The sequence below is a fragment of the Diachasma alloeum genome, unplaced genomic scaffold, assembly GCF_001412515.2.
Source record: "Diachasma alloeum isolate Michigan unplaced genomic scaffold, Dall2.0 Dall_scaffold_00510, whole genome shotgun sequence".
Taxonomy (NCBI): domain Eukaryota; kingdom Metazoa; phylum Arthropoda; class Insecta; order Hymenoptera; family Braconidae; genus Diachasma; species Diachasma alloeum.
This window is the reverse complement of record NW_021680642.1, coordinates 461,421-484,514: the sequence shown is the minus strand read 5'-3', so window position 1 is coordinate 484,514 and position 23,094 is coordinate 461,421. Positions and strand designations below refer to the sequence as shown.

At 39.4% G+C, this 23,094-nt stretch overlaps 1 protein-coding gene across 1 annotated transcript in view; it reads right to left on the bottom strand.

Annotated features, from left to right (window-relative positions):
- Nucleotides 1-1,531: 1,531 nt before the first annotated feature.
- LOC107042701 (transmembrane protein 209) overlaps nucleotides 1,532-23,094 on the bottom strand; it is a 462,551-nt gene continuing 440,988 nt past the window's right edge. Inside the window, exon 6 of the mRNA XM_015263853.2 lies at nucleotides 1,532-1,779. Within this exon, the coding sequence (XP_015119339.1) occupies nucleotides 1,651-1,779 (129 nt within the window). The 3' untranslated portion in view covers nucleotides 1,532-1,650. The remainder of the gene's footprint in view (nucleotides 1,780-23,094) is intronic.

Sequence of the window (23,094 nt, the reverse complement as noted above, 5' to 3'; positions counted from 1 at the left end):
GGGAGAGAGAGGGAGAGAGAGAGGGAGAGAGAGAGGGAGAGAGAGAGGGTGACCAATCCTGGCCAGGCAACTACGGGATCAAAACACCTAAAATTAATGCCCATTATGGCCATTTTATCCGGTATCCCGGTTTACTCAGCTGTAATTTTCAACTAAAAATTTCGCCTATTTCCGATTGCAAAATATAATACAGGAGTCAACAGACCCTAAAATGAATTGATTCCAGATGAATGTAGGTAGTTTTTGAAATTACATAGTTTTTTCATAACGTCGAGAGAGACGATTGAATTTTTAAATTCGTTCAGAAGCCCGTAAAATAATCCATTGATAATTTTGAGGCGTTAATTCTCCGTAAATTTCTTTTTTTATTTTTTGATTTGATCTATTCATCGTTTTGAAATATTTTCCGCTTAATTTCATTATTAAGTGAATGAAATTGACTAAAATTAATTTCTAATAGATTATTTTCAAGTTAAATGAGAATGGTGGATTCTCATTGGTGGCCTGTCGCTAGGGTTTCCCCGTTCGGGTGGTATTGCGATGGAGGGAGTTTTTGCCCTGACAGATTGGTACGATTGCGTTTGTACATGAGCCTTCAGCCAATCAGCGTGAGGGCAAATAAGGATACATTGCGGAGATAGCAGTGACTACCCACTGGTTCAAACCATTTAACTGTAACTTGACTCATCTCACCCACATGGGACAGAACTCTCTCCCCAGGAATCAAATCTCTTCTCCAGTTCAATGTTGACTCCAAGGCTCCAGATACCTCGACGTCAGCCGATGGGTGGTAGAAAAGTGGCTCAATACAAGTCATATGTAAAGATTAAAAAATAAAATAAGAAACAAAATTGACTCTCACTTTGCTAGAGTGACTTTCCGTCTGGCCCTCCTAAATTTTTACCATTGAACGGTCGAAAACCAAATAGCACGTTACAATACATACACCATGTAAAAATAACATTCGGATTTTTTACATCTCATTTATTTACCCTAACCCCAAAAAGTGGAAACTTGAATTGAATAGAAAGCTTCCATTTGGAAGCAAAAGCACATTCTAATAGTTCATCAACATTACTTCAAGTCATTTCCATGCAAAATTGTAAGTTGCAATAACAATGCTCTCATTTCTGGAATTATCATGTTACGTAAATTATCATGTCTCAGGAACCAGTAGATTGATTACGCTGGAATTTTGTACAGAACTTTCTAATTTTTCCTCTAAACTCGACTTTATTGTATAATATATGGGAATGGAAATTTTGAGGAGAAACTGAATTATAGCGATATCTTTATAAATTGCCATAGTTGTATATTCCTCTTTGAATACTCATTGATAGATGATGTCATCACGTGTATTTTCCACTCAGGAAAATTGAAATCAATCTATATTTAGTGAAAAAGTTTTTAAGAATAACTTAAATATCAATATCCTCAAAGAAATCATAAGATTGCGCCTATCTCAAATCCTATATCCAATTTTTATTTAAATAGCTAATTGCTAACGTGGGCTATATTTCGGCTGCAAAAAAAAATTTAATCCTTCGATTTATTTGGATAATCAGCTTTAATACAGAGATAACTACAAATTCATCAATTGATGTATAATAAAGGTAATGTGGGAAAAAAATCAATGGAAGATAATTATTTTCAGCTGTCGATCACCCAGAGAACGTTTACTCCAGACATTCCTAGGTTGACTCGTCCAAGCATTCCATGATCTCGGCTTTTTATGATGTAGAAAAATAGTAAGAGGGCGTGGAACATGTTGTTTCGTCCCTGAGGAAAATTTAATAACGTTAAAAAAATAAATTACACAGTACAATGAAATTTTGACTTTATCTTTCTTAAAGGAGAAACTACCCGCATTAGACAGTATTTTTCCGGGCTCTTGCGATGGGGTTTTTTCACTGATATCTATACAGTAGAAACTCCCCAAGATTTCAGCTTCGGGAGAACGAATTCCACGTATTTAAATCATGGCAAAGTCCGTGCTCATACGCAGATGGTTTGACTGAGAAAGAAGAGGAAAAGAAAGCGAGAATTTGTTTCAATCCTTTCGTACCGCTAGTGGTTTTATTACGCATTTCTATTGCGCAGAGGAGCCTGGACTCTACTTACACACGCTTAGACTATTAATGGTGGGAGGAGTCAACTTCCCCAACAGAAATCTTAGAGAAGCAAAATCATAGGGAGTATCCACTGCATAACTGGATGCGTAGTTCTCTAAAGCATTCCTGAAGCAAATGGAAGATTCACCCAGCGCGCATATTACCGACGATGGTACTAAGGCAGACAACAATGTACATTCGTGAAGATGATGATACATGGTATGATGACGTAGGAAGAAGGTAATATGACGGTTAGGATCCAGAAATACTTTTGACATTTTACCACCTTTATGCACTGTAACATGATAGAAATCATTTACTGTTCCTCGCCTGAACTGAACGCGGTTCATTGGGGGGGAGGAATTAGTATTTCAACCCCAGCGAGGAGTCGGACCGCTTTTACAATTTTAACCCAAGGCCACTTTTACAATTTTATTTTCTTTCATTTACCCTTTTTCTTTCCTCTATCCTTCTAATTCTAAGGCTATTGTGCTCACCACGGGTTACGCGTGAACTTCGAGACGAGGGGAGTGGAGCGGAGTATCGAGAAGGAGCTACGAAGTCGGCAGATGACGAGTTGGCACACCTATGGGCACGCACACACCGAGTCTAGGAGACTATGGGCACGCACACACCGAGTCTAGCAGACTCACACCAACGTAGACGCGGGAGATGTTAGACGCACGCCAGCAGGCAACTCAGGCCTCGACGTGTGGACCCCCACCACCTTACCGATGATTCTGTAGCGCAAGGCCACAACATAAGAAAAACCTATCATGTAGCATCGAGTGAGCAGCGGATTATGTTGGCTCCTATGCCGTTCAACGCGGATCATCGTTCTCGACCGCGAGGCGCAAGTTCCAGCTCTCTGGGACTAATGAACTAAGAATTATCATGGTTCAAATATTCATCATTCAAAAGTCACATTTGAACGCGGGTATCCATACTAAGATCGGTTAATTGGGGTGGGGAGAAGGAATGAAATTCAAGGTTTGTCAGGGTTTTAGATTGCCCTGACGGGCACTCTTCATTGAGATTCAGTCCAGTAAAGTCGCTCTGCACAATTTAGTCTTTTTACGCTCTTAGAGCTTTCGTGGAATAATAAAAATTATATTTCGCTGTGGTGCCTGGATTTCCCGACCTACATTCCGATATCGCCGTTGTACTGAGGGTCCAAACCAGTTGTCCTGGAGTTTTTTTCGGGGTTCAAATGGTGAGCGTAATCAAATTTTTGTGAGTGCACGCGTGTTCTATAAAGTCTATTCTTCTGTCACCATTTTGGCTCCATTCAAGTTTTAGCATTCGAGCCTTTCCCTTCGGGACGCGGCACTCATTGGTCTTTGACCTTGTTTCTTTATTCTGTATTCTTGAACATTTATATTATTCATTTGTCTCTTCACCGATTATTCGGATTTTCTTATTTGGGAAATTTTGTTCTCTTTATTCAAGTGGCCTTCCTGTCGTCGCGCTCCTGGTGATTCTCGTGGGCACTTGGCGTCTTCCATGCCCTCGAATAATAATAGTTAATAAATAATATTGGCTTTATTGCTTTTGGAATTAATTTAAAGTAATTGATGTTCAGGTTGTAAATTCAAAATTGTTATCCAACTCTAGTGGTTACCGTTAATTTTGACTGAATTATGTAATTCGTCATTAGTAATATTCATCGAGTCATTCCGCGTGTAGATTTTCTCTCGTGTGTCTAACTGATATTCAGGATCCAGTAATTCGCTTCTACCTTGAAGTTTTATAATTTGTGACTTCGAACAAATTAATACTTTTGATTGTGTCGAGCCTTTGCTCGCGGGAGTCCTTTCCGCACCTGTGAAAATTATTCTATTTTTTTGTATTTCTTTTTTTTATCATTGCATCCTTACAAAAATTCTAACTCTTTTTATGCTAAGTAAAATACATTTGAATTTTATGTCCGAATACTTCATGGTGTTGAAATGCATTAACTGTTTCGTCTGCTTCCACACGCCTCCATGATTTTTCCTGACTTGGTCGCGGTACCCGCTTCAACATTGTGACCTTGTCCTTTGCCGGTTAAAAGAACTGGTACTCTTTTGGTAATTTTTGGTTCCTCTCGATTTTCCGGTCGATTTTATTCCAGGTGGAGAATTGCAAGAGGGTTGCTGAAAGTTAGTGGACGACAACGCACATGATTCCCGCGTGTGTCGTTGAAAAATACGTCATAGCACATGAAAAATGATGAATGAATGAAAAAAAAACTCCCGTTTAAATGGAATACATCAAAGGATTATAGGATATACAGGTCAATTTCTGGAGGATTAGTTTCTGGACAATATCTACCTCCACCGAATATTCCATAAATAATAAAATAGAAATTCTACTGATTATCTCATTTGTCTATTATATTACTCGTGTATAATCATGTGATTATTTTTTTTCTGTTGATCGAAATTTAATAAATAAAAAAGTATGGCCCAGTCCTCCAGAAATTAGGGGTTTCGGGTGCATTCAACTCTTTCTCAATGTAATTATTCTTTATGATATTTGGACTTCAAATAATATTTGTCTGCCAATTAAAACATTCTTAAAAGTATGGAAACCATCATTTCCCCCTTTTTCGTAATTCTTTTATTTGAGATCCTGCCACAAAACTCGGATTTCCTTTGACCGTCCAGCAGTTGACCTATGCACCCTAGTCCTGTTTTATACGGAATTCGTTTCTTTTTGCATAGTCTATGGACTTGGACAACTCATACAGTATGTGGGTGGATCAATAAGTACCCGTGTTAAGAATGAAAACCTAAGTTTTTTACAATTTTTATTTCTGATTTTTTAAAGTAATCCCCTTTTAGTGCGATACACTTTCCCCAACGTTCCTTGTTCCTTATTAATTGCCGTTCCACGTGACACCCTTACGGCTTCGGCTACTCCGCGCACTTTCGTACGGCGATCAGCGAGAATAATGTCATGGAACTTTTCTACGTTTTCTTCATTAACCACATCTGCCGGGCGACCTGGGCGCTCCTCATCAAAAACAGAGCTACGTCCACGTGTGATTCGTTAAACCAATGTCTGACGGTTGTCATAGATGGTCAAGAGTCCTGGTAGACAGCATCTAACTTCGCTTTGATTTCTTTGCACGCTTTCCCCTCAAAAAATAGGGAGCAAATCACAGATCGACAATACTCTTTTTCCATTCTTTTGAAAAACACTGACATCCAAAATAAAACTAATCTAGCAATCAGCCTGAAATTTGGTGTGACGCTTCACAGATGAAAGTATATGATGGTACTACAGACTTGCCCCAGTAATGTCATCTATCGTCAATCCCGGGTACTTATTGACCCACCTCTTCCCCGTTTGACCGTCATCGTAATTTGACCCGTATAAGCGGTTGACCCTAGGTCTCCAGTTTGAACCTTATATGAACCTTATGATCGTTTGACGCATACGCATGCCACTAGAATTTTCAAATGAATTTAAAAAAATTAAGGTTCGGAAGTTATCTTCAGGGGTACGACTTAGTAATGACACAATCTTTTGAAACCAAAAAGAAATGTTTTTCCGCACATCGACGAACTTCTAAGACGGCTCCCCGACCTGGCCAAGGCCTTGATGGTCGAACATATAAATCATTTTGGAGCAGCACAAGAAAAATTCTATGTCGGCATAATAAAATTGCTTAAGCCACTATCATTTTTTTTTAGAATCAACGAGAAAAAACCAGGACCTACAAATTGACATCTGCTAACGGAGAAATTTTCCCTTGGCGTCAAAGAACTATTCTGGTCATTTCCTCCAAGAATTCTTGGAGGGATATGAATAATTTTCGCGTGAATTTAGAATTTTACCGATGCTCTCCTGAAATAACTCTGACCGTATAGTCAGGTGTGTCTCGTTTCTAGGGCTCTGCACGTGAATTTTTCTCGGTTTTCTTCCGTTTAATGACGACCAAGAACAAGTTCTGTTTGATTTCTTCTTGGAAGTATGAATTTTTTCAAAATGTAAAGAAATGAAGACGAAAGCCAAGTTAGGAATTTCAACTGAATGGTCATATTACACACTCAAATTTCTATAAGAAAAATAGTTTTCTATTGAATAAGGGTTTGAAAGAAATTCTCTATGAAATAAAAAATAGAAGGAGTACCAATCCCCTTGGCGCGGATTAGAAGATGGAGGATTAGATTGATACGAGGCAGTGAGTGGAAAAACTCCGCGCGAAGAAAATTGGTCCTCCTTCTATTTTTTATTTCATAGAGAATTTTTTTCAATTCCGTATTCAATTTAAAACTATTGTTCTCATAGAAATTTGAGTCTGTATTATGACCATTCATTCGACACTCCTGACTTGGCTTGCTTTTTCAGTTTTTTTTGTTTAGAAAAAAGTTGTACTTTTAATTTAGAACTAAACAAAACTTTTTCTTCGCGCAGTTGTTTACAACAACATTTGTTTTTCTTTTTTAGACAGATTTTATTATATTTTTCAAAATAAGTAAGGAATCGTTTTGACATCCTGCAAAACTTTTTGTTTTCAATTCAATTCAACTAATTTATTTGTCACAAGATAGAATATCTTTTCAATTAACAATTGAGACAGGCCTTTTTGGGATAAACACTGTGACAATTTGATTGTCAATTGGTTCTATTGTTTTTATTTTTATTTTAAAAATTAATTAAATTGATACCTGAGTCTCGGGGGGCGCTCAAGCTCCCTCACCTTCAAGAAAACGGAGAAAACCATTGGGAAATCCTCACCTGGAGAATTATTTTCAATTATTTTGGGGAATTTATTTATTGAGGGAAATTCATCGTGGAGAGGACCTCGAGGACACAAAAGAGGATGACACTGAGAAAAATCTCTTGGGGTCATGATGGACGAGTCGATTCAGCAGTTTGGGACTCTCCATCCAGCAGCGTTGGACATGGTGGAGATCGACAACTTGGACTCGTCCAGGCTGAGAACTTCGAAGTCAAGGGAACTCCTGGACAGTCTTGGGAAATCATCTCCAAGGAAGGATCCTCGTCGGAGGACAGAACCCACATCATCAACAATTTAGAAGAATTATTTACAATTTTATATTAGAGGAAAATTAGAGGAAATTAAATAATTGTTGTCCTGTCCAGGGGCTAATGTGATGCTCATTTGAATAGTTTTGGCAAAGTTAGTGGGGGAGGACCCTTTGTGTGGACAGAACAATGACCATAGCGTCAGTTCCCTCTGAGACAGGTAGAGTGCAGGAGCTCAGTGGAGTAGCTGTCGAGTCGTCGAGATTTTTGGAGATTTGAGTCGATTCTTGGACGGACTGGAGCTGCTGGAGAGGATTCTGGGGCCCTGGACTGGACAGAGATTGAGATAAGTCGTGTCTAGAGCATATTTATTTGTTTATTAGGTTGAGACTGAGTCCTGAACCCTGTCGAGTGGAGTTTAAAATTTATTTCGTAATTTAGTATTGAGAAGAGACAGTGAGTCTCTGTAGTTCATTTTTATTATTATTTGGAGTTCAAATTCATTTGATATATTTTTGTGAATAGATTTAGAGATAATTTTGACGTAATTCATCCTGAATTAATTTTGTTGGATGCTGGGATATCAGCTAAAAATAGATTTCATCTTAATTCAGTGAGAGAGTGGAGAAAAATACGATATTGCCCCACGCTAGTATATAATTATTCATTTTCGGAATGGTGAAGCCAGTGGTCCATTTGTTTTTCGTGTTATTTTGTGATTCACACATCTAAAATTTCTGTATTTCGATTATTCGTATTTTTCATCATTTTTTGTAAATATTATTGAATAGACCAGTTTCTTTGGGGCATAAAATTCTGTGTTCTGATTTATTTCTCGCCATTCCAAGAATTCGGTAGGAAGTATCGTCCCTCCTTCCCCTTGTTAGGAAAAGTCCAAGCTGATAGTTTCGGTGTGTGGTGAATTAATCACTTTTGTATGGAAAATTGGCATTTGCCTATTTGGCCAGTATTAGAAATAAAATAGGCTGGCGCCTAGGGTGAAAATTACGTTGGGAGACATTGGGCTTCGGGACAGAGAATGACGTGTTAAAAATAAATATTTTAATTAATTAGAATAAAAAAATTCCGAGATCGGCACAACACTTTTGAATAAATATTCGCCAAGAACAAGAAATTCGACAACAATTATACAATTCGAAGCAGAAGGCCTACACCCCGCGTGGCCTGGGTCAAGGGCTGCCAGGGCTCAAGAAATATCCACAAGTAATTATTTTATCGACCAGATGATTTATTTTATTGGGCGCCAGGCAGTTTTTCGCCAACTGCCAACGTTTTCCCGGCTTACCTCAGGGAGTGGAAGTTGGAAGACCCAAAGTTATCGATACAAGACGAAGCGGAGAGAGAGAGAAGAAATAATGTTTGGAATGTTATAAATAAAAGTTACTCACAGTTTTGTCGACAATTCTCTCGATATTTATTCTAATGAGTCCTCAGGGATCGACTCTTTCCACACAATTTACAAAATCCAAAAATTATACGCACAATCTACGATCAGTCTACAAGTATCCTCTTCGGGCCGTCCTCTCACGTGTCGACGAAATTCAAACGGAAATACGAGGATGTTGAGGATGATAAATAAAATAATTACGTAGAATAATAAATTAATATTAAACAAATATTTCTTAATAATTCCCTTTGGCAGTTCGGAGGATCCCCGAGAACTGGGGAAGTGTATCGACGCGAAGGGAAAAAGAATATTTCCTGTCTCACAATCGAAGCAGGACAAATAGTTTTACTCTAGATTCATTATTTCTATCGAGTTTTAATTATATACATTCAAGGTTTTCCGATTTAATTTGTTTCTTCCATCCAATTTTTTCTTTGATTTTCTACGGGGATTATATTATTTTGCTAGATAGATTGATTTCCTTTCAGAAACAGCCAAACGAAATATTCATTTGAAAAGTTTTCATAAAAACATCTGTTGCTGTGTTTTTGGAAGATGATAGTAGTTTTTTCGAAATAATAACAAAATCATTTTCCTGTCCTTTGCATCTCACTGTAACCTAATTCACAGCATTTTTGTCCGCGAAATTGAAAACATTTTCTGATATTATTCGAAAAAAATACAAATTTTATTTTCAATTTCAGCGATCCACGGACGCTCAATTCTTGTACACGCAATTTTCGATGCATAGAAATTCTCAGATTCCGAACATAAACTTTAACCTAACAAACTATCTTTATCTCCGAGGTTCAAATATAGATATGGCGAGAAGAATTCGAATTTCCGGCAAAAGAAAGCAGGAAAAAAACACGGAGTTGATTTCTCACTCTAATAAATTATTTGAAGTGAGAGAAATATTTCCCGTAATTGTCCATAACCACATTATAACCCCCATTTGAATGCACTGGTAGCAACACCTCGACGTTGAATATGGAGCTCAGATAGATCAGCGCTGCCAACGTCAAAAACAAAATCTCACTTTATAACGTGAATCGCGAGAATGGGAATATCAACCCGTTGCTATGCGCGTAACTTCTTCATTTTGAGTCCATATAACACAATAGAGTTGCAGCATTGAAAAGCTGATGGGCGATTTATATAGTGTGACTAAGGACAGTTCTTTCATTTGTCTTTCCGTTTTCATAATATTAAATGTGGATCACTGAGAGGATGGGGAAGCGACGTCGTATATAGATACGCGATGCGTTCGACCTGATGTTTTGGACTCAAAACGTTTCTTGACCGATACCACTACCGCGTATTTCGATGATAACTATTTCCCAATTTGTGACAATCATAAATTTAAAAAAATATTTTTTTTGTCATGTCAAACTGTGTACTGGATTAATAGGAAATGAGTTCAACCAAAAATTGATAACGAAGACACACGAACTGAAAACGGAAAGCATTACCAAAATAAATGTGTGTTTCTGTCCGTTCATTTTTGAAAACGAAAGGAAGAATGAAACGAAAGAAGAAACAAAATTCGAGTAACGTTAGTAGTAGGTATGCTAAGCGGGTTCTGTAAAGCTTCGTCAAGTCGCCACCAGGGGCGCTATCGTCGTGGAAGGTTCTGGAATGGTGGCGCCACCGTCGTGGAACGTTCGAGAAGAATGACACCATCGACTAACGTGGTGGGGGAATCCCTCTAAGACCTGTTGGGACTTGTATGAAATATAATGACCTGTTGAAACTTGCATGAAATCGGATATTGGCGCCACTGTCGCGGAAGGTTCGAAAAGGACGACGTCATCGATGACTCATCGATTCGAGTGGTGGGGGAGCCGTCCTGTTGGGACTTGTATGAAATATAATGACCTGTTACATGCATAAAATCGGATATTGGCGCCACCGTCGTGGAGCGTTCCAGACGAATGGCGTCATCGATGAGTCATCCTCATCAACTCGGGGCATGGTGGGGGTAATTCCTGAGTCCTGTCGGGACTTGTATGAAATATGATCCTATGATGAATCATGGTGTGATACAAAGGAGATATCATGTTATTTCTCAATTATTATCGAACATTCTCCAAGGTTCTCAAATGTTCCAAGATGAGTCATAACCTCCAATTTGAGATGGGGGGGGGATCTCTATATAACGCGCTTACCTTATCCATTCCGCATTCAATCTGAGTCCCAGTTCTATTGATTGAATCTGGTATCCTACAGTGATATAAAGAGTCACCATAATGTGTTAGCATAGTCATCTTCATAAGGAGAATGATGGGGAATCCAGCACTGGTGAGGAGATGATCCGTGAGTATTTCAACAAGGATTGTCATACATTCGCAAAATACCTGGTGACTGACTTACATTGTTTATGGGACGATTATGAAGTATTGAAAGCTGAGCGACATCCTGAGGGGAAATCTAATTGTTCGAATTGTACAACTCGACCTGAGGGATTATCTCACATAATCCAGAGCATCAATAATTTGGGGAAATTGAAGAATTTCTGCGGGGAGCTGAGGACTAAAATCACCAACGTGGAGGAGGAAGATGAATTGGTGGCAAGGAGTATCAATGAAATTCAATGGTTGAACTCAGTTCCACCATACTGCCTCAATGACAGTGAAGTTGTGGAGAAATTATTGATTCACGCACCACCCGATCTTCCACCATTGGAGGGATTCATCTATCAACTTCGCAAAAACTTCAGAGATCTGTGCTCCAAGTTCAAACGTAACACGTATTATCCTTGTGATAAGTTATTTCAAACTTTGGAAATAATCAAAGGACATTTCCAAAAATTGCGAGTTTCAATTTAACTCCTGAGTTTTGAGTATGATATATTCTTCACTTCTCGCGGTTATCTGTGTGCTGATTTGATTTGAATGATGATAGAGCTGATGAGCAAGAGTGCTGCAGAAAGAGATCCACAAGAAAAGAAGATGAAACGAATTGATTTCCAATTAGAGCCACAGATACATTTGATGTTGCATTGGGACTATGCATATCGATCTGCTCGTCCAGGTCCATGGGAGGAGATAGCTCGAGACCGCCATCGTTTTCAACGTCGGGTAAATTTGTGTGACAAAATGTTGAACCCTATATTATTACCAAAGCATAGACAATCTGTTTTCGAGACTCGTTTCAGCTCATTTTGAATTGCTAATGCTATTTTTATTAATATTGTATGTATGACTATAAGGAGAAAGGGGTTTGTAACAATAAAACTAAGAATTTCTATTTTTTTTTAATAATCGAAAATATTTATTCATAATGTACAGAGTTATATTTATTTTTCTCATATTAACTTCTTAACACCACCACTGATTTGCAAACATTTGGAACCATTTTCAAACATTTCACAACATTAGCAAACATTCTGCAAACATTTGCAAATATTTACAAACATATGTAAACGTATGCAAACATATGCAAACTGTTTGAGATTGAAGCTAAATTGAGATGCCGGTTGGGGAAAAGTGGAATTGTGGAAGGAGGTGGAAAATTAAAACACGTGGAATTATAAAACCACACTGTTGATTTGCTCGACAAAGTCAATTAAATGATGATTCGGAAAAATGCACTGCACTTGAGATTCTCTCGATGTTAAACTTGATGACTGACTCAAAATAATTGATAGTCAACTCGGAATTAATTGATAATTGAATTGGATTAAATAGAGATGCTGCAGGAAGCGCTAGACTCGAATATATCGCGTTGATGTACTCCGGTAATGTACTCTATTGAGCGGTTACGGCGGTACAATACTGTGGAGTGACTCTCTCGGTTTCTAGAACGATACTACTGACTTTTTCGGCGATTTTCTTCGTAGCTGACCGTGACCCCGAAGGGTCCCAAAGTTTCTCGAGATTTTCGTTGAGCCCGATGACCGTTTGACTAATTTGAACAGCTGGATATCAAACATTCCGGGGGCCATTCATCATCAGGGATCATGAATTGTGCGTTGAATTTCTCTGCTGCTGCTTCTCTGTGATAATTATTCGTTGATTGGCACGGGATCGTCTTCTGGGGGATGTTCTACTGATGGAGGGTCTGTCGGTAGGAGACAGAGCTTGGTGATGGGTCTGATGAGTGTCATGCTGGTACTGGTGATTCTCTCGATGTTGGGAGTACCATCTGGTCGAGTTGGTACTACTGCTCGTGATGTTTTGATGGTTGGAACTCTTGTGAGGCCATCTTCTCCTGGGTGAACTGCCACTACTCTACCGAGTGGCCATTTTGCTGGTGGATAGTTCTCGTCGACCATCAGGACCATGTCTCCAACTTTGATGTTCTCTCGTCGTTGGCTCCACTTGTAGATAGCTTGGTACCTTTGAAGACACTCTCTAGACCACCCGGACCGGAATTGTTCTATTTTCTGGATGATCAGATTCCATCTCTGCAAATTGCTGGGGTTCTCATTGATGATTGATGGTTCTGGAATCACCTGTAGAGGCTCACCGATTAGGAAATGACCTGGGGTGAGTGCTTGGAGATCTTCTGGGTCATCTGACATCGATGTGATTGGCCTGGAATTGAGGCAGGCCTCTATCTGGATCAGGATGCTGTTGAATTCCTCGTAGGTGAATGTTTGTCGACCCAAGTACTCTTTTGAGATGATGTTTCGTTGACAGCTGCCTCCCATTTGCCACCGAAATGGGGTGTTCTCGGTGGTGTTAAGATCCATTGAGTCCCGTTGGTGGCGAGAGCAGCCTGGATCTGTTGATTCTCTCCGGATGGCTGGTTATACAGCTTGTTGAGGACTATTGAGGCGCCAACGAACGTGGTTGCGTTGTTACTGTACATAACCTCGGGGATGCCTCTCCTTCCGGTGTATCTCTTGTAGGCTCCGATGAATGCGTCTGTTGTCTGCCTGGAAACGAGCTCTAAATGGACTGCTGATGTACTGAAACACACAAATACTGCAATATGAACGCTAGATGGTTGGGCATTTGTGGGTCGCCATTTGAGAATAGGGAATGGGCCGGCATAGTCCACCTTCGTATGGAGAAATGCTCGTGAGGGTGATATTCTCACTGCAGGCAGTTGGCCCATTAGCTGCTGGGCTTGTCGTCCTCGATGTCGGATGCAGACACGGCAGCGTGAGATATATGCTCTCACAGTGCATCTGCCGCCGATGATCTAATACTTCTGGCGTGTGCGGGCTAGGGTGAGTTGAGTTCCTCCATGGAGTGTCCTTCGGTGAGCTTCTTCGATGACCAACGTTGTTAAACGAGACTGACGGCAGGATAATTGGGTGAATCTCGTCAGGGTCTAGTTGAGCATTCTTAAGGCGGCCACCTAGCCTGATGATGCTCTCATTGTCTAGAGTTGGAGTCAGCTTTGCTAGTGGATGACTCCGTGGTATTTGATGGTCTCTCTCAAGTAGCCTGTGAACAGATGCAAAATATTGATATTGCGTAATTTTTACCCAAAACAGTCTGGCTTCGTTGAGTTCTCTAGAGGTTAGGACCGGTATTTGAGGGACTGGCTGTCTTCTGAACCTGTCGATGGCTCAGCTCAAGGTGGCTGTTACTTGGAGGACCGTGGCTACTGGCGGTGATTGGTGATACTGGCCAGTTTTCAGGTTCCTGATTTATCCACTCGGGGCCTGACTACCATAGCTGATGTTCTGCTAGCTCCTGTGGTGATAGTCCTCTGGATGCACAGTCGACTGGGTTTTCCTTACCGCTGATGTGCCTTCAGGTAGCGTCTGGAAGGGATTCCTGGATCTTGATGAATCGGTTTTGGATGAAATCCTTCCATCTCGATGGGTGACTCTTGATCGAAGCTAGCGCTACACTTGAATCAGACCATAGATACGTGTCTACTTCGTTAGGTTCCAGTATCTGCTGAGTTGTAACTACTAGTTGAGTAAGCATGAGTGGTCCTGTTAGCTCGAGTCGAGGGATGGTCATGCGCTTGATAGGAGCTATTTTTATTTTAGCGCATACCATTACTGTTGATGCTGGCTCATTGATTTGCTTGATGCGGATATACACCACTGCGCCCATGGCTGCTGTTGACGCATCTGCAAACTCGTGGATCTGGATACTCGATGTCTCCGATGAGAGTCTCAACCACCTTGGCACTGAGACTTGATTCAGTTTTTTGAGGTTCTCTCTGAAGCTCGTCCATTGATCTTCATACTCCTTTGGAAGTGGTGTGTCCCAAGTAAGCTTGAGTTTTCACAGATCTTGGATGATTATCTGGCCTCAGGCGATTACTGGAGCGATGAATCCCAATGGATCAAACAGTTGAGAAATTTATGATGCTACTACTCTCTTGGTGACTGTTGCTGACTCAAACTGCTTTGATTTAAATCGAAATGTATCGGACGATTGATGCCAATACAATCCGAGCACTTTAGTAACAGGCTCCTCGAACTGGATGATTGCCTTGCTCGTTGAGATTCCCAATTCCTCTAATACGTATGGACAATTACTGCTGCACTTTTGTAGAGCGAAGCCGCCTGCTTGACAGAGCCCTTGTAACTGCCATGCGATTTCTTTGAGGTGATCTTCTGTATCAGCTCCGCCGTAGATATCGTCGACGTAGCGACCTTTCGTGAGTGTATAGTAGTGTATAGTAGTATATAGAGTGGATTTCGATAGTGATGTTCTTCATCCTCTGCTAATTGTTGGAGAACTCGTAGAGATAGCCATGGAGAACAATTGAGACCGTAGGTAACTGTGGTGAGTTGGCAGGTGAACTGCTGCTGATTTTCGTTGATCCACAGAAATCTCTGCAGATCCCAGTCGTCTTGATGAACTCGAATCTCTCTGAACATCTTGACAATGTCCGTTCCGAAGACAATTCTGTGTTTTCTGAGCCATGTTAATACGTTCATGGTATTAACTTCTATTTTCTCACCCGGATAGAGGATATTATTGAGAGATAATCCTGATGAGCTAGGACTTGAGCCGTTGAAGACGACTCTCAGCTTCGTGGTGAGTGCGTCTTCTCTTAGAACCTCGTGATGCGGTAGATAGTATGCTGCGACGGCTTCTGCTCCTTCTGGTGCTTTGCGCATGTGTCCCAGTGCCTCATACTCGTTGATGAATTCTCTGTAGAGCTGGGAATATGATTCGTCTGTCTGGAGACGACTTGCAACTGACTGGAGTTGACGTGAGGCCTTGAATTTAGACTCTCCGAGCGCTGTTGGTAAGGTCCGTTGAGGAAGTCTGACGATGTAGCGCCCAGTTTCATCTCTGGTGTGTGTGGACTTGAAGAATTTCTCACACTCGATTTCATCTGGTGATAGCTTTGCTGATGAGTTCGAATTTTTTGGTAATTCCTCCTGGTGCCAAAATCTTTGTAGAAGCTCTTGTAGTTGCTCGTTTGAAGATTCCTTTACGGCCGATAGAGAAACCCTCGGTGAACAACCACTGCATTCGATTAGACCTGATAGTATCCAACCAAATATTGTTTGTTGGCCAACTAATTGAGTGTTTCTGGACCTGACGACTCTGCTTTTGATAATCCGCCCATAGCCGTCAGCCCCTATGATGATGTCTATTGGTCCAGGTTTTAGATAATCTGGATCGGCTAGGTGAAGACCTTGTGGAGGGTCGATCGATGTTGGTGAGCACGAGAATGATGGTAGCTTGACGGTGAGTTTCTTGAGTATGTGAGCATTGATTGGCACTTGCTGTGATCCATCGACTGCTTAAAGCAGTACTGATACTGCTCCTCTCGTGTGACCTGAGTTGGTCTCTCCTATTCCGATTAACTCTATTTTTGATGACCTTCGTAAGATTTGTAGTTGATGTACTAGTTCCTCAGAGATAAATGATAACTCTGAGTCTGAATACTGATTGCCTGATTGGTGATGATTCGTGTTGGTGATGCTCTAGATGACTCAGCCCAGCTCGTTCCTGGTTGGACCGTCTGTAGATTTTCTCCTCTTGTTGGGTCCACTGGAGCTGCCGGCTCTCCTTGGACAAGCCTGTCATGGTGATCAGCTGATCTCTCGTCTCAAGGGCTATCGCTGCATTGGCATTGAGGTTCTCCGCAGTTGCCTTGGTGATCTTCGGGAGGTTGAGGATCCTGTTGAACAGTGCTTGAGCAATGAGTCTGGGATCCTCATATTTCCTCACTAGCCTCTGCCAAGCCTTCTCATAATTCTCATCGGTCACCGTGAAGGTGTCGATGAGATTTGCTGCCTGTCCCTTGAGAGCCTCCTTGAGGCGTACTAGCTTTTGCACTGGCGGAATTGAATCGTCTTTTCCCACCAGTGACTGGAACAGGTCGCTGAACTGCTTCCACTCTGAGTATTTTCCTTCGAATGGTTTCAGTCCAATTCTCTTGAGTTGATTGGCTTGACCTGATGTTGTTGATGTACTCGTTGATTCCCTCTTCTTGATGATTCCCTTGAGCTGGTAGATGAATTTGAGGCAGGTCTCCTTCAGCGTTGAAGCCCTCTGATAGGTGCTTTGAATAATATGTTGATGAGTTGGCAGGAGGTTCTCGCTGAGATGGTCTTGGATGATGAGAAATTCATTCCGTTCTCCTTCGATGAATTTCTCCTGGCCGTCTAACTCCTCGACTNAGGAATTAAATCATCTTTTCCAACCAGTGACTGGAACAGGTCGCTGAACTGCTTCCACTCTGAGTATTTTCCTTCGAATGGTTTCAGTCCAATTCTCTTGAGTTGATTGGCTTGACCTGATGTTGTTGATGTACTCGTTGATTCCCTCTTCTTGATGATTCCCTTGAGCTGGTAGATGAATTTGAGGCAGGTCTCCTTCAGCGTTGAAGCCCTCTGATAGGTGCTTTGAATAATATGTTGATGAGTTGGCAGGAGGTTCTCGCTGAGATGGTCTTGGATGATGAGAAATTCATTCCGTTCTCCTTCGATGAATTTCTCCTGGCCGTCTAACTCCTCGACTGTGAGACCGCTAATGTTCGCGGCTGAATGCAACAATTCTTGATAAATATCATTAAGTTAATTTACCTTGAAGTCCAGTTTATTTGTTTGGAACTTCTGAGTCTCTGTGAGTTCGCCTATTGCAGTTCATACATACGTTGATTGTCTCTCATCTCCGCGTCTAACATGGTGGTCGTCTCTGCTCTGGGTGAGGTAACTTATCGATAACAGGTAGATACTGACTGATGTTGACTTGGTGCCCACTGTCGATAACGTAGGGCACGTTATTAGGTGAGGGCGCTCTTCCAACTGCCTGTTGGTTTTCGCGTTGCACGCGCGGCTTTAGCCTCGGCTAGTCCCGACGGAGACCGAGGTTTTCCGAAGTTACACAGTACTAGAGGTCGAAGTGTCACTACCGGTGTCTACAATACCGAACTTCAACTGTAAACACTAGGCAACGGATGTGGTATGATATGCGACGACACTTATCGCATGGCGGTCCAGGTAGCGACATGCATTCCTCGAGACAAACTCCAAGATGAGGGCGTAAAAGTTGAAATCTGTGGAACCATCGATCGCCGCGGCAACGCTTTCATTCTGAACGCGAGTACCATGGACGAAATTACCTTACTGGCTGATTCTCGCAGCATGACTGAAGACGAGATGGATGAAGCTGTTGTGTCACCCCCTCTATTTTTCAAGAGAGAAGCTGATTCTGAGGGAGAATCAACAGAGCTACAGAAGGTAATTACAATAATCGATTGTGATCTCAACTTATCGAAAAAAAAACAATGTTCCATTATTTCCATTATACTGTTCATCATATAAAAAATAGTTCATTTTTCAACAATACATTTTCATTTTTCTTTTCCAGAAAATGAAAACAGACTAACTTCATTTGGATTCCTCATATCTGTGAGTTCGAGGTCCTTATTGCTGATCGAAGGATGTTAAGTGTTGAGACGTCAACAACGGGTGACGAATGAAATCTCAGGGTTTATTTTTATGATGCCTTCATGATAATTTCTTGCATGTGTCAAGCCCCATTAATAATTTAATATTCAGATGTAATTTCTACAATTGTGATACTGCCAAATCACTAGCAGTAAGTTAATGTAATGACGTACTCTTAAATTGAGATTTCAGCTCAGAAAGATTCGATTTAATTTGATCTATGAATAAGTGTTAATAATATATCAAAAACTGAAGATTTTTTCGAAGAGGTTGAGTGGATCTCAACATATTTTTATGATAATCTCGATCGAGTGAGATAACCATTTGCATTTTTCTTATTGATTTCCATTGATGTTTGATATCTATGATGATTAAGGAACTAAAGTTTTTCCTACTGTTTTGGATGATGATAAAGATAAACAAATGCAAATTGTCATCTTAGTCACTCGGTAACAAGATTTTCGTGATTTCTGAAATTTTAAGTACCTGTTCGTTGAGACTATTGATAATACTTTTATTATATCTTTAAAGAAGAAAGACAGAGTATTATGTGTGCTTATTGAAAGACTGCGATGAGACAAAGTACTGATAGAGATATGTTAATGACAATCACTCGACTGACTCCATTCAAGAATAACCTTCAAGGTATTTCATATATTCTCAAAACAATATGAAATTGCAGTTCGTTCCTCCTTTATAAATTTCATTCTCATTATCCCACAAGCATAATCTCTTATCACTGACTGAATAAAGCCATCCAGTTACAGTATATTCATTTTCGTATCAAAAATAAAAACTGTCAATTTTCTGGCAAAAAGCAGTTGCTCAGTATATTTCTCAAAAAGAAATCTCACGCCGTGAACTTTATCGTAAATAATATTTTATCTGAGAATAACGAGAACACTGTTATTTCCTGATTATTTCCACTTTTTAATACCATATCCGGAATTTACTAAGGGTCATCGATGCAATTTTCGTTTTCCATTTCTCCTTTTACAATAAAATAGTAAATAGTAATAATAGTAACGTCAGAACTGTAAATTCGCATCTTATTTTATTGTAGTAGATTCATTAATGATTGTCATTGATAATTTTCCACAAATAGTATCAAGGAGGTGACGCCAGTATTATTACTTGAGAAGTTAAAATATATGACTGATGGAGGTATTAATATATCTGTTTGGTATTTGTATGGTATCCGGTTGAGTTAATGTGAGTTGAAAACAATTGTTCTATTTTTATGGAAATATAAGAGAAATGTCCTTATTACGAATTATGAACAAGAACAAGAGTGAACTCAAAATATGAGTTTTTGAATTCGTGAAAATTTGCAGTTGCCCTTATTTTTTTCATTTTATTTATATCACGAGATTTCTCATATCAATTGAGAAAAATTTAATCCATTTTTTCTTTTTTTTTCTTTCTTTGTTGCACTGCAAATTTTGTTCTGTGGAAATGATAATTTTGTTAATTACGGATGTTAGAATTAAGTACTTTGTACTCGATTACAAATGAATAAATGATATTGCGTTTATTTCAGTTGTCTTTTTTTCCGTTGATGTGATATAATTACGTCAATATGACTGCTGGAAGGAAGTTTTTAATTTACGAATGCAGTGACATAAAGAGTATTGAGGTAATGCAATTTCCCAACAACTTATTGAAATATTTCATTGAAAATGATAATTCTGTTAATTACGGATGTTAGGTAGAATTAAGTATTTTGTATTTGACTGCAAATGAATAACAACTATTACGTTCATTGAATCTCCCAGTTGTATATGCATCTATTTCAATTGTCGTTTTTTTTTAGGTGATCATTACGTCAAATATCCGTCAAAGGAAGTTTTTCGTTTACGAAGGCAATTACATGAAGAGTATTGAGGTGATTTACATTTTCAACATATTTATTGATGAATTTCTAATCTCGAGAATATTTGTGATCTATGACCGATCTAATCTGACACGAGTCCTCTACATGTGCTCTATAGTTCATGCATATAGATGAAGTATATCTGTGTCCATCAATTTCCTGCGAGTATAATTTTCCATCAAAAAGTGGAAAATTGAGTGTGTGGAACTGTTGAATTTATTGTTATTGAGTAGTTTACGAATTCTGTGAAATAAATGCCATAAACTGTATGTTATTTTGAAATGAAACATTTCCTCGCGCACAAAGCAGTTTGATAAGCTGTCAATTTAGGTTAGTCGATCGATAAAGCTATTATCGACTTCGTGCAATATCCAATTTCTCGAGGGAAAGGATTCGTTCAGATCACAATTGAGAGGAAAACGATAAGAGTGCATTGTACATTCATCAAAATAAACTGATTTTTTTCGAAAGTGCGTCCTACAGTCTCCCACCGAGTGTGCATTGTATAGTGTCACAACAAGGCATCCCTCCAAGAATTTTCGAAGTGAAAATTTATCCTCAACAAAACATCAAGGAGAATTAACATAGTGAGTCCGACAAGGAATTCTCAATAACAAATTAGTATTTTGTAGATTGAGTTTACTAATAGTTGTCTTCCTGTTTTCAGGTCACTTAAGAGATACATAGCAAATTGCTATCAATCGAAGCCGAACCCGAGTCATCCTCTACCGAATACCGATACAAAATTTACCGAAAATCCTAAGAATTATACCGATATACTGTAAACCAATACTAAATTTACCGAACTTATACCTTTCTCAGAATTCAATACCAAAGATAGAAGCATTTCACACCGAAGATAGAAACGTTTTACTGTTTGAACTTTTGAAAAAATGAATAACCCATTAATATAAACATTTGAATTAATTGAGGTTTGAAGACGATAACTTCAATCGACTGATAAACTGGATTGTTGCTTCTGTAGCATTTCATGATTCAATTTTCTTCTCTCAATCGTATTTTTCAAATTATATGATTTCGTATAGAGATAGAGAATGAAAAAAATAATATAACAAGTATCTATTACCCGAGAAAGTTATCTCGACTGAATGTGAATGTGTGTCAATTAAATTAGAACTACAATAAAGAGAATTTCAGGAACAACGAATCTAGTTTAGTTGATCAATCTTCTCTACTCTGCTTCAATCAACCATTTCTTCTACCCCTTTTTACCTCTAATAATATTCCTTCCACCCCTTCCTACCTATACTGGAATAGGAATAATCCAATCGTTTTCCATTCGACAATGCCTAGGAAAAAGATACAACGAACAATTGAAGAAGAAGCTGAATTACAAAGGATAAGGCGGGAGAAAAGCGCAGCGTATCAGCGCAAATATCGTGAAAAACAACGCAATCAACTTCATGATTCTAATCGTGTGATTCACGAAATCGATTCTTGCCTTGAATTACCACCGAGTACCTCCTCTGGATCATCAGCAAATCAAGTCCATAATGATATCCATCAGAGTGGAATTCAATCTGAGATATCCAATGAACAAGATCTTAATAGCCCGTTCATTCAACCTACTGACAACGAAGAAGAAGAGCAAAGAATAAAACGTGCAAAAAACGCCATGTATCAGCGTGAATATAGCAAAAAACGACGCAATCAACTTCATGATTCAAATCGTGGGATTCATGAACTCGATTCCGCCCTTGAAGTATCAATCACTCAACATATAACATCCAACGAAATGTTTTAGAACATAATATTTCTAATGACAGGAATCATAATAATATAATAGCAGAAATAGAAATTCCAGCAATTAACGAAATACAAGAAATTCAAGAACACTATATCGGTCCAATGAATGTTTTATGCTATCATTGCAGTGCAAGACATTTTGAAGCTGAAAAAGTTCGCAAAGATTCATTTAATGATTGTTGTAGTCATGGAGAAGTTTCTCTCGAACCTTTACCCGATCCACCAAACATTCTACGAGATCTCTTCAATGGTACTCATGATCAATCGAGACATTTCCACGAACGTATTCGTTGTTATAATAATGCATTCGCGTTCGCGTCCTTCAATGCTAATTTAGTTGATTTTTCTGATCGAAGGCCTGGCCCGATATGTTTCAAACTGCACGGTCAAGTCTATTACCAGTTCAATAGGAGTCTTTATCCTCCATCAGATGAAACTCCCTCCTATGGCCAACTATTCATAATTGACCAAACTGAGTCTACAGATATACGATGCAATTTCATGTCCACATTGAATCGTGAAATAGTTCAAGCAGTAGATGATTGTCTTCGACAGTGTAATGTATTTGCTCAATCTTATCGAATGATGCACGAAGAACTTCAATCTATGAGGGATCTTAATACGGAAAGAGAACCCGAAATGCAGTTGATTTTTTCACTCAAATCTGGAATGGATCCGAGGCGATATAACGTGCAAAAAATCAATGAAGTAGCTGCCATTTTTACTACAACACCCGACGGCGACATTCCAGAAGCTTATGTTTCAATCCGTAACAAAAGAACAAAGGAACTTCAATTCATCAATTCCATGGATCCTAACGTTGAACCGTGGATTTACCCTTTCTTCTATCCACATGGTACGAGGGGTTGGAATGCAAATCTAAACTGCGTCAATAAAATGAAGAGAATATGACGAGCTGCGTATACTAAGTATAGGACCGATCCGATAATATAATTCGGAAAGGAGGAAGACTGTATCAACAATGGGTGGTTGATAGTTACGTTAAAATTGAGAAGGATCGATTGAACTATTGTAGATAAAATCAAAAGACCCTACGCAGTGAGACCTAGCAAGGATTGCTAGATCATTTATAACGTCGCGCAGATGATGATACCAATAGTCA